At 61.8% G+C, this 12,380-nt stretch overlaps 1 protein-coding gene across 1 annotated transcript in view; it reads left to right on the top strand.

Annotated features, from left to right (window-relative positions):
- SKI (SKI proto-oncogene) overlaps positions 1-12,380 on the top strand; it is a gene marked incomplete at its 5' end in the record, with an annotated part of 57,666 nt that continues 45,286 nt past the window's right edge. Inside the window, one exon of the mRNA XM_024760251.1 lies at positions 1-789. Within this exon, the coding sequence (XP_024616019.1) occupies positions 1-789 (789 nt within the window). The remainder of the gene's footprint in view (positions 790-12,380) is intronic.

The following is a 12,380-nucleotide window of genomic DNA, read 5'->3' as shown; positions in this document are numbered from 1 at the left end:
CCGGCGCCGGTGCCCGCGGCTGCCGAGCCGCCGCCGGTGCTGCACCTGCCCGCCATCCAGCCGCCGCCGCCCGTGCTGCCCGGGCCCTTCTTCATGCCGTCCGACCGCTCCACAGAGCGCTGCGAGACCGTGCTGGAGGGCGAGACCATCTCGTGCTTCGTGGTGGGCGGCGAGAAGCGCCTCTGTCTGCCGCAGATCCTCAACTCGGTGCTGCGCGACTTCTCGCTGCAGCAGATCAACTCGGTGTGCGACGAGCTGCACATCTACTGCTCGCGCTGCACGGCCGACCAGCTGGAGATCCTCAAAGTCATGGGCATCCTGCCCTTCTCGGCGCCCTCGTGCGGGCTCATCACCAAGACGGACGCTGAGCGCCTGTGCAACGCGCTGCTGTACGGCGGCGCCTACCCGCCGCCCTGCAAGAAGGAGCTGGCGGCCAGCCTGGCGCTGGGCCTGGAGCTCAGCGAGCGCAGCGTGCGCGTGTACCACGAGTGCTTCGGCAAGTGCAAGGGGCTGCTGGTGCCCGAGCTCTACAACAGCCCGAGCGCCGCCTGCATCCAGTGCCTCGACTGCCGCCTCATGTACCCACCGCACAAGTTCGTGGTGCACTCGCACAAGGCCCTGGAGAACCGGACCTGCCACTGGGGCTTCGACTCGGCTAACTGGCGGGCCTACATCCTGCTCAGCCAGGACTACACGGGCAAGGAGGAGCAGGCGCGCCTCGGCCGCTGTCTGGACGACGTCAAGGAGAAGTTCGACTACGGCAACAAGTACAAGCGGCGGGTGCCCCGGGTGAGTGTCCCGCGCCACGGCCGGGCCCGGGGAGTGAGTAGGAGGGCGGGCTGCGGAGAGGGTGGGGGTTCCTCCTGGGTCAGGGGCTCTGCCTCCCCTACACGTCTCAGGGTTTGGTTTGGTTTTAAGGAAATGTGCGGTGGCGTTGGCGTCCCCGTAGATGGCCATGTATCTGGGAGGAAGGTCCTCCCGTCCGACTCCTAGGACAAGCCGCTTGCCTGGTTGGGGGCCTCGAGGGCTGGCCAGGGTGGGTGAAGCCTTCCTGAGGCCCATAGCCGGTGCCCAGCTGGGCCGGGAGGGGCAGGCTTCAGACCTCGGACTCTTCTGCCCTGAGTCCCGGGAAGTTTGATCCCGGCCGTGTCCAGGCTGGAGCCGGGAGCCCAGGCCTTCCTGGGGCCCAAGGAGGTGTCCAGGCCGAGTTGGCGGAAGGGACCTGCCCTGGCCCTAACGCTCCCGGGCTGGCACACAGAGGGGCGCCTGCCCCTGTGTCCTAGCAGGCAGAACTTGGCCGGGCAGGGCCTGTTTGTGCCTTGAAGGTTTGGGAGACAGACACTAAACCGAAGCCAGGTGTTCGGGCCGTGGTGGCAGGGGGCCGAGACTCGGTGACTCCAGCTCTGTGTGTCTGCCCTGGCCTGCCAGGGAGTGAATCCCAGAGTCCCCCGTGCGGGGGCGAGGGCCCCTTGGCACTGGGCTCGGGGACTGGTCGGCGGGCACCCGGGGCCCCGAGTGTCAGGGTAGCCGCCGGCCTGCGATTTGTTTTGGATGTGCGCGTTTCCTTCTCTCCTTCCCTCTGAAACGCTGAAGGGCGCCGCGGGGAAGGGCCGCTGGCCTCGTCCCTGTCGTTTGCCAGACGGAGGATCTGTGTGATCCAGCCTGGCAGCTCCCGGGCCACTCGACGCCGAAGCCATTCAGTGGGGTCCACGCTAACTTTCTGTGACCTCTCCCCCTCTCCCCGCGTATTTGTAACTTTTCTTTTAAATATCCGGGCTTATTAAGTTGCACGCACAGAATGCTGCATCGGCTCAGCTATTCTTGGGAGGCCTAATTAATTCAGCTATTGCATCAAACTTTTTTTTTTCCAAATCTGTGAATAGATGCTCCCGCCCGGTTTTCTCTGGGCGCCCCTCCAGCGGAGTGTCAGAGTCTCAGGGAGCGGAGGAGGGGAGGGGAAGTGAGGGCCTGTCGCCTGCGCTCAGAGGGGGCCACCGTGTGCGTTTGTGGATTTGTGGTGTTTCTGCCCTTGGCTAGGCTGGCGCCCAGGTGGCAGCTGTCTGCAGACTATGGGGCTGGGATTGGGCGGGAGGGACAGTCTGAGTGGGCAGCGCTGGTGGGGGAGTATGCTGTTGGGAACGGCCGGCGGCAGATCCCAGCAGGCTGGCCGGGCCCTTCGTTTTAGACTGGGAGCTGGCTCTGGGTGGCGTGGTGGGCGCTCCCTGCGCACTGGGGGCCTTTCTGTTTGGGGTGCCCGCCCCCTCGACAGCCGTCGTGGCCCAAGGGAGCCCCGTGTGCAAGGTAGTGGTGGGTTCTGGCCGACTGGGGAAGCTCGTGGTGGGTCACTTACCCCAGGGTGGAACGCAGAGGGGCTTGTCTCACAGGGTGTGTGTCTGTGTCTGTGTCCGAATCTGGGCCGTGTATGTTTGTGGCTGTCTTCCTGGGGTGGGCTCTTTGTTGCAGCTGCAGGCCCGGGCCTCAGCCCTCTTGCAGCAGGCTCTGCTCTTCTGGACATGGGTGTCCGTAGGCTCAGCTTGTGGGCCCAGGGACTGCCAGGTGAGAAGGCAGGACCGTCCCCTGAGCCACAGTCCCAGAGAAGAGGTCAGAGGGGGCTTTCGTGCCTGGTGATTTCAACAGACGGTCAGCACCACTCTGTCTCCTCCTGTGCTCCCCCCAGCGCCGCTCAGAAAGCTCATTCACCGGTTAAAACACTCTCCCCAGTGGTGACGAAGACGTGGTCGCTGTAAGTGGTTGTGGGGCCCCAGGCCGAAGTGTCAGCGCGGCCTATCCTCGCAGTGGTGGTATGGGCCGGCGGTCCGGTGTCCCTCCTTCTGGGCCTCGGCCGTGTGGCTGGCTGGCCACTCACACGCTTCTGTGCCTTCCTGCCACTCCTGCACCTCGGGGGCCACTCCTCCCGCCGGCCTCGCCGCCTGTCCTGTTCCCGGGACTCTGCTCACTGCCTTCTCTCTGTGACTGTGCGGTTGGGAATTCTGGGGTGCGTGGTCCTTTCCAGCAGTCGCCAGCACAGCCTGTCTACATGCCAGGGACACCCCACCCGTGAGAAGGGGGGGTCTGAGCCTCAGGATCGGGGGGACCCATGGCTGCCCAGACCCTGCTTGTTCTGGAAGAAGCTGCCTGGGAAGACCCCCTCCCGGCGCCCTGCCCGCCTCTGTTCACCCCTCCCACTCCCTGCTCGACAAATTATTCACGGGTTGTGTTTTGATTTCTTCACTTTTCTCGTAGTTTATTTTAATGTTTTTGATCTCCCAAGGCTGAGGGCAGAGAGGACCAAAGAGTGTGCTGGCACCACTCTTTGTGGGGGCCTTGGGTGCCGGGGCCATGAAGTGAGCCGAAGCGTGTTCCAGGTGCTGGGGGCCTAGGGGTCGCCCGGGTCTCCTGCCAAACGGAGGCCGGTGTCCTCTGCCGTCAGCAGTGGGCAGGGGCCAGGGACTCTTGTGGGGTGCTGGTGCCCAATGGCCTTCGCTTGCCCTGCTGTGCCTGCGGCCTGACCACGGTGGGGCGGCAATCCCAGCGTGGGACCGAGTGGGGGGGGCGGGGCTCCCGCCTGAGTTGGAAATCCTTGAAGGTGGCACGTCCATGTGTGCCAGCCGGGGCCCTCCTCAGCGATGCCCCCCACACCACGGGGGCCCCAAAGGATGTGCTCTCGGCCGTCCCACGGCTGTCGGGGCTGCCGGGGCCCCGGCTGCTGTCCTTGGTGTCCCGCGCTGGGCGGGTCAGAACGTGGAGCCCCATGGGGCTGCTCCCATGTCCTCGCCCTGTCCTTCGCTCCGTTCCTCACTAGCTGCCTGACCTTGCGCAAGTTTGCCTCAGTTTCCTCACTTGTGAAAGAGGGGGACTGTAGTAAGTAGCGGCCATTGGCAGTGTTTTTTGGGGGGTGTTTAAGTGATGAGGTCATAGGCGGGGCGAGGATGTGTCCTTTTGCTGCTGGGAATGTGTGGCGAGGAGATGGGGGCCTCAGAGCCTTCCCACGGTCCCCTCCCCTTTTCTTCTGCCCAGTCGGCTCTGTCCTTATCTGATGGCGTTTGAACCAAACCGGACTGGTGTTTTAACGGTACGGCTGCTATCGGTCATGGCGGGACGTTGGTGCTGCCAGCCTGGCTGCTGCCTGGGACGCACCCCTCGTTCCGCGGGAGGGCTCCTCGCGGCCGAGCAGGCGGTGGGGCGGGGGTGTGCTGTCTCCCCAGGCTGGAGCCTGGCCGGTCCTTGTGTGGTTAAGAAACAGGCTCCTGGGAACTGCCGTGCCTTCGGAGGGTCCCGCTTCTCAGACTGGAGACCGGGGTTGGTGTCGCTCGCTGGCTTCTGTCCTTCAGACGCTGAGTCCTCGCGGGAGTCTTCTTTGTCGAATTGCCTGCACACCAGGGGCTCGTGGGCCGATGGTCGCCGTGGTGTGTGGTGTGAGCGTCCGCGGTGCGGTCTGTCTAAATTCCTAGCGCTGGAGCAGTTTCCCTGCGTCACCTGATGACGGCTCTCTAGTCAGAGAGCAGTGTTTCCTCAAAGTAGAGACCCGGCCGGGCTGTTGGCGTGGAGGAGTGCTGAGTCTCTTGGTGTCTGTTGCGGACCGGCTGTGGCTGTGGTGGAGGGAGAGCTGGGCCTCTCAGCGTGTTGTGCCTTCAAGCCGAAATGGCCACGGGAGGGCATGGAATCAGGAACGTGCGACAGACTGGAAGGGACTCTGGCCAGCATGCCTTTCCCGGCACTCCCTCTTTCGTGGGGGGCTGTGCTCACCGGACGCCGTCAGGTTTGGCCCTAGATGTCGAGGTTTGGCTGTCCTGTTTTTTCTTTAAGATATTTATTTCTTTACCTGTGTCTCTATCTGTTTATCTATCTATCTGTTTTTCTCGGCTGTGCCGGGTCTTAGCTGCGGCATGCGTGCGGGAGCTAGTTCCCCGACCAGGGATCGAACCTGGGCCGCCTGCATTGGGAGTGGGTATCGTAGCCCCTGGGCTGCCGGGGAAGTCCCTCGGCTGTCCCTCTGTCCGCTTGTTTTGCTCGAGGTTTCCATGGGGCTCCGTGGTGATTCCCTGGCTTTGGACGCTCAGCTGAGAAGGCGGGGTGCCGTCGGGCGATGATGCGAGGCCAGGCTCCCGGACGGGCCCCGCCCCTTGTGCAGGAGGACAGGGTCTGCGGGTCGGTCTGGTCCTCAGCGCGAAGGCCCCAGAGTGAGGCCGGGGCCTTGTCAGAAGGGAACAGCAGCTTGAGGAGCCTCTGGTTGCTGCCCTGAGCCCTGTGGTCAGCCGTGTGTGAGGGAGGGAAGGCGTGGGGGGCTGGCCCTCAGTCTCTGTGCAGTGAGCGGGCCACGTCTGCCCGTCTTCGGCCATCCTGCCGATGTCCAGGACGTCTCCTTGGAGCTGGGCGGGGCCCTCGTCTCTCTGGGGGCAGCAGGGTCCTTGAGTGGCCCTCGCCTCCGACCCTCCTGCCCCCCGGGACCCCTCAGTCGGCGCGGGGCTTCGAGAGCAGGGCCAGTGGCTCCCACGCTTCGTTGCAGCGCGTCTGGGTACCGTCTGTCTGAGATGCCAGGCGAGGCCCACGAGGAAGTCTGGGGAGGGTGACCGCCGGGCGCAGGGAGGGCCTGGGGGAGGTGGTGCTTCCGGGCCCCGCGCCCCGGCTGTCTGGCGGGAGGTGTCCGTGGCCGGCGGCCGGACTCTCTGTGGCCCGGAGACTGTTACACAAGCAGCAATAATGTGTCTCTTTCTAAGGATTGCGAAAGTTGGGGAGGATTTCTCCACTGGAAGAATTATGCAAGTTTCAACTGAAATGTTTTTTAGAAGTTTCTTTGTTTTGAGTTAAAATACAGAGGCTGAATTATTTCCTTAAGATCTGTGAGGGCTGCGGGAGAGGGAGAAGGCTCCATTCCTCCGAGGGCCCTTCCTTCCCTCCTGCCCACTGGTCATGGGGCGATGGGGCGAGTCCAGGGGGGCTGGGCCCTGAGATTGCGGGGCGGGGGCTCCGGGCCACACGCATCCGTGGGTTAACGAGGGCCGATCCGAGCCTCAGAGAAGGGACGGGAAGTCGTTTCCGGGAGTGTGGGGCCCACGCGGTGGGGTCTGAAGCTGGTTTTGGTCGGAGTTGGGTTAGCACTGCGAACGGTGTCCGTGTGTCCGTGTGAGTGGAGTGGGGCGGGCGGGGCCTTGGGCTGCATGTGTGTCCACGGTGTGACCTGTGCCAGCGTGGCCCGGGCCCCCACGCAGCCCCAGGGCAGGGGGGAGCAGACCACAGCTCTGATGCTGCCGTCTGTGAACGCAGGGCTGGCTTCTAGAAGCCCCTGCTTCAGCGCAGTGGGACGGCCGGGGGAGCAGACAGGACGCTGTCGGGTATTTGGCCTTTGCGTCTCCTCTGATTTTACATTTTTGATTTAGAAAGACTCAAAGAACACTGCGACTTCTTGATTTTGCAGCTACAGATCATTCAGGAAGTTGGCGTGGCTCTGTGGGCCGCGCAGCCCGCAGCGGTCAGGCCTGCCCCGCGGTCTGGGCTCTCCGGGGAGCCCTTGTTGCGGCCGGCTCTGGGGTTGTGTGTTTGTGGTTGTGTTGTCGGCTTCATGGGGGGGAGGGGGTGTTGGTCTCGGCTGGGTCCCCAGTTCCGGGCCTGGAATAAATACTCGTTGAATGACTCATAGAGGCATGAAATCACTAATCGTCAAGGTTTACTGGCAGCTTGGCTGTCGATGGCTAGAAAAGGAGAGAGCGGGGAGCTTTCCCGGGAGTGGACAGAGCTGTCCTGTAGGTGTCGGGCGTCCTCGCCCTGCTTCACGCTTGCTTGGGTCTGCATGGGGGGTTCGAGGGACGCTCTCCCTGGACAGGCCTCGTGTGGCGTCGGCCCCGACGTGGCTTCCGCTGGGATGCTGGTGGGCTACTTCGAAAGGAACATCTCTTGTTGAAAGTAGGCTCCCCGCGACGTGGCCAGCAGCATGGAACTGGGTTGAATGTCAGGACTGTAGGTGGGGGCGATGGATGCATTTTGGGGTCAGCCACTGGATGTCAGGTGGTCCTGTGTGCCCGCGCTGGCCTCCCTCAGCCCCCGAGGAGCTGTTGGCCACGTCGCCACAGGAGCCAGGTGGTTGTGATTGGTGCCTGGGGACCTGCCCCAAACCTGGGCCTGGCGGGCACAGTCTTCTCCGCACCCCACTCTTCGCAGCTGGGCAGGGGCGCCCCCGTGCCTCTCCTGCACCACGTAGCATGTTCCGGGAGGGCCGAGGGTCTGTCCCGCTTCGTGTGCAGGAAACCACCTCAGCACGGGAGCCCACCTCCACATCCATGGGCCGTCCCAGCCACACCCGCTGCCAACAGCCAAGCGGGCCCCGAGCCCTGTGGAGGCCGGCGGCCCACCTGGCTCTGAGGCTGGGGGTATCTGGATGGCCTGCGGGGCTGTGACTGGGCCTGTGAGTGGCCTGCTTTCTGGGTCCACGTCTGTTCTCTGACACCTCAGGGTTCTTTCATGTTGCCGTGGCCCTGGTTCATGGCTCAGCCCCGGCGGGTGGGCGAGGCATCCACGTGGCAGCGGCAGTGGCCGCGTGTGCTGCCTTCACACCCGACCTCCTCGCTCTCCGGGGTTGCGGCCGTGCTTGCGGTTCCTCCGGCCCGTCCTCGTGGGCGCGTCCCTGTTTGCCTGGCGTTCTCCTCCTGGATCAACTCACTGCTGCCCTTCCACCCTTGGAACAAAGGGGCCGTTGGGCCCGCAGAGCCCCTCTCACCCTGCGTGCGGCTGGGGTGCCTCCCACGGGGACCCACGGGTCCAGCCGTGGACGGCAAGGCGCACAGTCTTCACGTGGACCCGCCGGGCGCGGGCCGGGCCCTAGAGACGGTGGGGCCTTGGGGCCTGGGTGCTTCGTGTTCCAGCCGCTGCGAGTGAGGCTGGGATGGGAGGTGGGTGGAGGCGGGTGTGGTTGTCTGACTCCAAGACGTCGCCCCCTGCGGGGCGGGTGCTTCGTGAGCCCCTGGCGGAGTTGGGGCAGATGGGGCAGGGGGGCCGCCGTGCTGCCCCTGGAGGAGGGGCAGGTGCATGTGTCCCATGGGTAGTTCTGGAATCCCCTGGCCCCTCCCCACCGGAGGTCAAGGCAAGGTAGAGGTGCTGGGCTGCAAGGGGGGAGCCTTGGGGGCGGGGGGTCTCTGCTGGCCTCGACTTCCTTCTCCACCTGGGGTGGGGACCCCAGGCCTGGCGTGAAGCCCCGGGGGTCCCAGCCCTGCCCTCCCTGGTCTCGCCTGGGGCTGCTGGCTCCCCTCACCTGCCGCCTCCCGCTTCCTGGCGTTCGAACCACGTTGCCCAAACCGTTAAAAAAATTATACTCCCAAGTTGAATGATATGCAAATGTAGTCAATTAAGCGAGGGGATTTTAATTAGCAGTTTAAGTTCATGTGTGAAGTGCCTAGCCTTAATTACTTGACAGTTTTGTTGTAAATTTGCTAAGTTTTTTTTTGCAGAACTATCAAAACTGTGATTTTTTTTTAACATCCTTGTATGTAATAAGTGTCGCCTAGCTTGCCTGACCCTAGTGGGTCTTTTCTGCATTTATAAAGCTCTTTAGGCTGTGAGACCAAGGTGGGCCCTGGGCTGGCCCCGCGTCACTCCAGGAGGTAAGCTGTGCTCCGCGTGGCCTGAGCGGCCGTGCGGGGTCCTGGGCTCCCTGGTGGGGGACGCTCAGGACCCTCCTCCCAGCCGGGGTCCGGCCACCTGCAGTGGAGCTGGGGCTGGGCCATATGCCGACGGGTGCGACTGCAGAGGACCGAGAACGCGGCCCCCGCCCTGCCCGGCGCTGGCACCCCTGCGGGCTGGGTCCCCGGCATCCCTGCCTGCCGTGAGGGCCCGCGGATTCCGAATCGCGCTCCTTCCCCACGGCGAGGAAGAAGGCCTCCACTCCTGCCGCCCCCCACTGAGCCGACAGTGAGGCCCGAGACCGGCCCTGTGTCCAGTCTCTGCCGCGGGGCGGGCGTCCTGCAGGGGAGGTTGGAGTCTCCTGTTTGGGGAGAACTTGCTTTCATTTTCCCGTTGCTGCTATTGAGGGGGTCTTGAGTCACTTGGGGGGGTCTCCCGTGGTTTTTAGTGCCCCTCGGGATTTAACTACCTGAGCTGGAGGCCTCTCACGCATCACGTACGTAATTAGGCTTTTAAATGTTCCGTTAAACACTTACACTTGCGTTGCGATTTCTCTCACGCGTCCCCATGCCAGAGGCCCTGGGGTCCCCGGGGCTGAGGACTGTGGCCGGGACTCCACAAGGCAGCCCTGCAGCCTGGCCCCGCGGCGGCTGTAAGCGGGCGGAGGGATGGGGACGCAGGCCGTGCCTGGGGCTCGCGAGAGAGTCGCAGACGCTCCGGAGCCGCCTGGGCCTGTGCCTTTGCTGCTACGGGGTGAGTGGAACAGAATCCTGCCCAGCAGAGCCCACCGCCTCAAGGGACCAGCGCTTGTCTCTCAGTGCCATGGTGATGTGTCTGTGACTTATAAACTGGGAGATTCAAGAGTGCCCCGAAGTCGGGAGGTCAGTTCACACAGCCGCACACCCGGTTCCACACGTGCCATCGTGTTACTCGTTTCTTTTCATCTAGCTCCTTCCTCCTCTTTGTTTTTGTTTTTTTGGTTTTTTTTTGGCAGTACGCCGGCCTCTCACTGTTGTGGCCTCTCCCGTTGCGGAGCACAGGCTCCAAACGCGCAGGCTCAGTGGCCATGGCTCATGGGCCCAGCCGCTTCGCGGCATGTGGGATCTTCCCGGACCTGGGCACGAACCCGCGTCCCCTGCATCAGCAGGCGGACTCTCAACCACTGCGCCACCAGGGAAGCCCTCCTTCCTCCTCTTTAAAAGCAGACCCCAGGCATTATCTCACTTCATGTTTAAGTGTTTCGAGATCCGTCTAACAGATACAGAATTGTAGAAAATCACCACCACGCTGCCATTAGCGCATCTAACAAAATCGTCGAGAATGTCTTAGTGCCAGCCGGTCCCCGGCCTGTGTTTGGATCCCCGCCGTCTCAGACACAGTCCCCTGCGGGGGCCTTGTAGGATCCGGGGCCGCCGTTGCGAGCGGGTGACAGCCCTTCCTTGGGCACACACCCCTGTGTGCACGTATGTCTGTGCAGGTCTGTGCGTGTTTACGGCCACGTAGCATTTTTGTGAGTAATCTGTGGTATTGAGGGTCCTGGCATTTATTCTACATCCGAGGGTTGGGCCACGTTTTTGTTATTACAAGTGATGCTTCGGGGAGCATCTCACCACGGATCCCTCGCAGAAACCTCAGCACAGCAGCGTGTGGTACCACGGAAAGTCATGCACACCTGCCAGCTGCTTCCTGCCCCCCCCTGGACACCATCCTGAACGTCCCCCTGTGTCTGGACCTGTGTCCAGCGAGGCTGCTGGCTCTCCCCTGGGTCTTGTCGCGCGGTCTGCTGGCCTGGTTGCTGGGCGCACGCCAGCCTGTCCCCACTCTTGTGTCGATGGACTTGGGAGCGCCTGCGAACAGGAGTGTGGAGCGTCCTTGGTGCAAGCGTGTGCACGTGTGTCTGGAGCAAGGGCTGTGCTGGGTCAGAGGTCATGCTGAGCTGTTTTCTGAAATGGTTGTACTGGCTGACTGGCCCCTGCGGGGAGGGGAGGGGAAGGCCTGGGTCCTGAGGTGGCTCAGATCAGTGGTCACCGCAAGTGCATCTCCTCAGACGCCTGGGACTTTCGGTGAGTTTCTCGTAGGAGATTTGGTGGCTCAGAGCGAGCTCCCTGGCCTGTTTCTTTCATTTACTTATTCATGCATACGATGTGTCTCTATACTTCTCTGGCATCTTTGGTCGTGTGGGGTGACTGTGTGTGCTTAAATCTGCGTGCACGTCCCTGGGCATTTCTCAGGAGACTCTGACCCCCGCAGGGTGTAGGCCCTTTTTAAGGGCTCTAGATTTTGTTACCAAAATTCTTTCTCTAAACGGTGTGCCAGTTCCACGCCCACGTTCCTACCTTCTCACAACGTTAGGTTACCGTCATTCAGAATAGCTTTGTTAATGTGAGAGCTGAATAGCTCTCGACTCCTTTTTTGCTAATGGAGTCGGCCATTTTGTTATTTTTAGTATTTTCTTCTGTAATTCTCCTTATACGTGGTTTTTTGGTGTGTGTGGTAAAATATATGTGCCGTAAAATTTTACACACTTTAATAAAAGGGTCGGAGAACTATGGGCCACACACCAAATCCAGCCCACCGTTGTTTTTTGTTGTTTTTTTAAAATGGTAGCAAAGTACGCTTAATGTAAAGCTTACCATTTTAACCATTTCTAAGTGTGCAGCTCAGCAGCGCATTCACGTTGCTGTGTAACCGTCACCGGCATTGTCTCCAGAACTTTCTCATCTTCCCAAACCGACACTCTGCCCCCGTGAGACGCTCACTGCCCACCCCTCCCCCAGCCCCGGCCCCACCCTCCTCCTTTCTGTCTCTGTGAGTGTGACTCCTCCGGGGACCTCACAGAAGCGGGATCACACAGAATTCGTCCTTTTGTGTCTGGTTTATTTCACTCGGCACCGTGTCCTCAGGGTCCATCCGCGTTGGAGCAGGTGTCAGGATCTCCCTCCTCTGTAAGGCAGAATAGCACTCCGCTGGATGGATGGACCACATTTTGTGTCTGGCTCATCTCGCTCGGCACCGTGTCCTCAGGGTCCATCCGCGTTGGAGCAGGTGTCAGGATCTCCCTCCTCTGTAAGGCAGAATAGCACTCCGCTGGATGGATGGGCCACGTTTTGTTTATCTGTAATCAGACAGCGGACAGTTGGGTCGCTTCCATGTTTTAGCCACGCTGAATGGCGCTGTTGTGGGTGGGTTTAGCCGCCTTTCAGTTTTGTCGGGCACGTTCTCACATGTGGAATGGCTGGTCACACGGTAATTCTGTGTCTGCTTTTTGAGGGACCTCCGTACTGCCTTCCACAGCAGTGGTGCACCTGCGTCCCAGGTTCCCCATATCCTCGCCGACGCTGGTTTCTGTTTTTTGATGGCGGCCACGGGTGTGGGGTGGTGTCTCGCCGTGCTGTTGACTCGCGCTCCCCAGTGATGCCGAGCATCTTGTCGTGAGCCTGTTGGTGGCCATGCGTGTGTCTTCTCTGCAGAGAGGTCTGTTCGAGTCCTTTGCCCTTTTTGAACCGGGCTGTTTGTCTGGCCTTGATCAGCTGTGGCAGCGCTCTGCCTTTTCTGGAGTCTGATGCTTTGTCTGCTGGTTCAGTCACCCCTCTGTTGTCACTGTGGCTGGACACCCATCTCTGTACAAGGAGACCCCACGTGCCTCAGAGACTCTGGTGCAGCCGGGCACAGTGGGAGGCGTAGTGACCTGCTGGAGGAGGGGCTGCCGGCGAGTCTCACGGTGGAGCGTGGCGGGCGGACCTGGATGCAGACGTCGTTCGTGATGGGGC

This window comes from Neophocaena asiaeorientalis, unplaced genomic scaffold, assembly GCF_003031525.2.
Source record: "Neophocaena asiaeorientalis asiaeorientalis breed wild unplaced genomic scaffold, Neophocaena_asiaeorientalis_V1.1 scaffold489, whole genome shotgun sequence".
NCBI classification, from domain to species: Eukaryota; Metazoa; Chordata; class Mammalia; order Artiodactyla; family Phocoenidae; genus Neophocaena; species Neophocaena asiaeorientalis.
The sequence above is the reverse complement of the archived record's forward strand: the minus strand, read 5'-3'. Positions and strand labels throughout refer to the sequence as shown.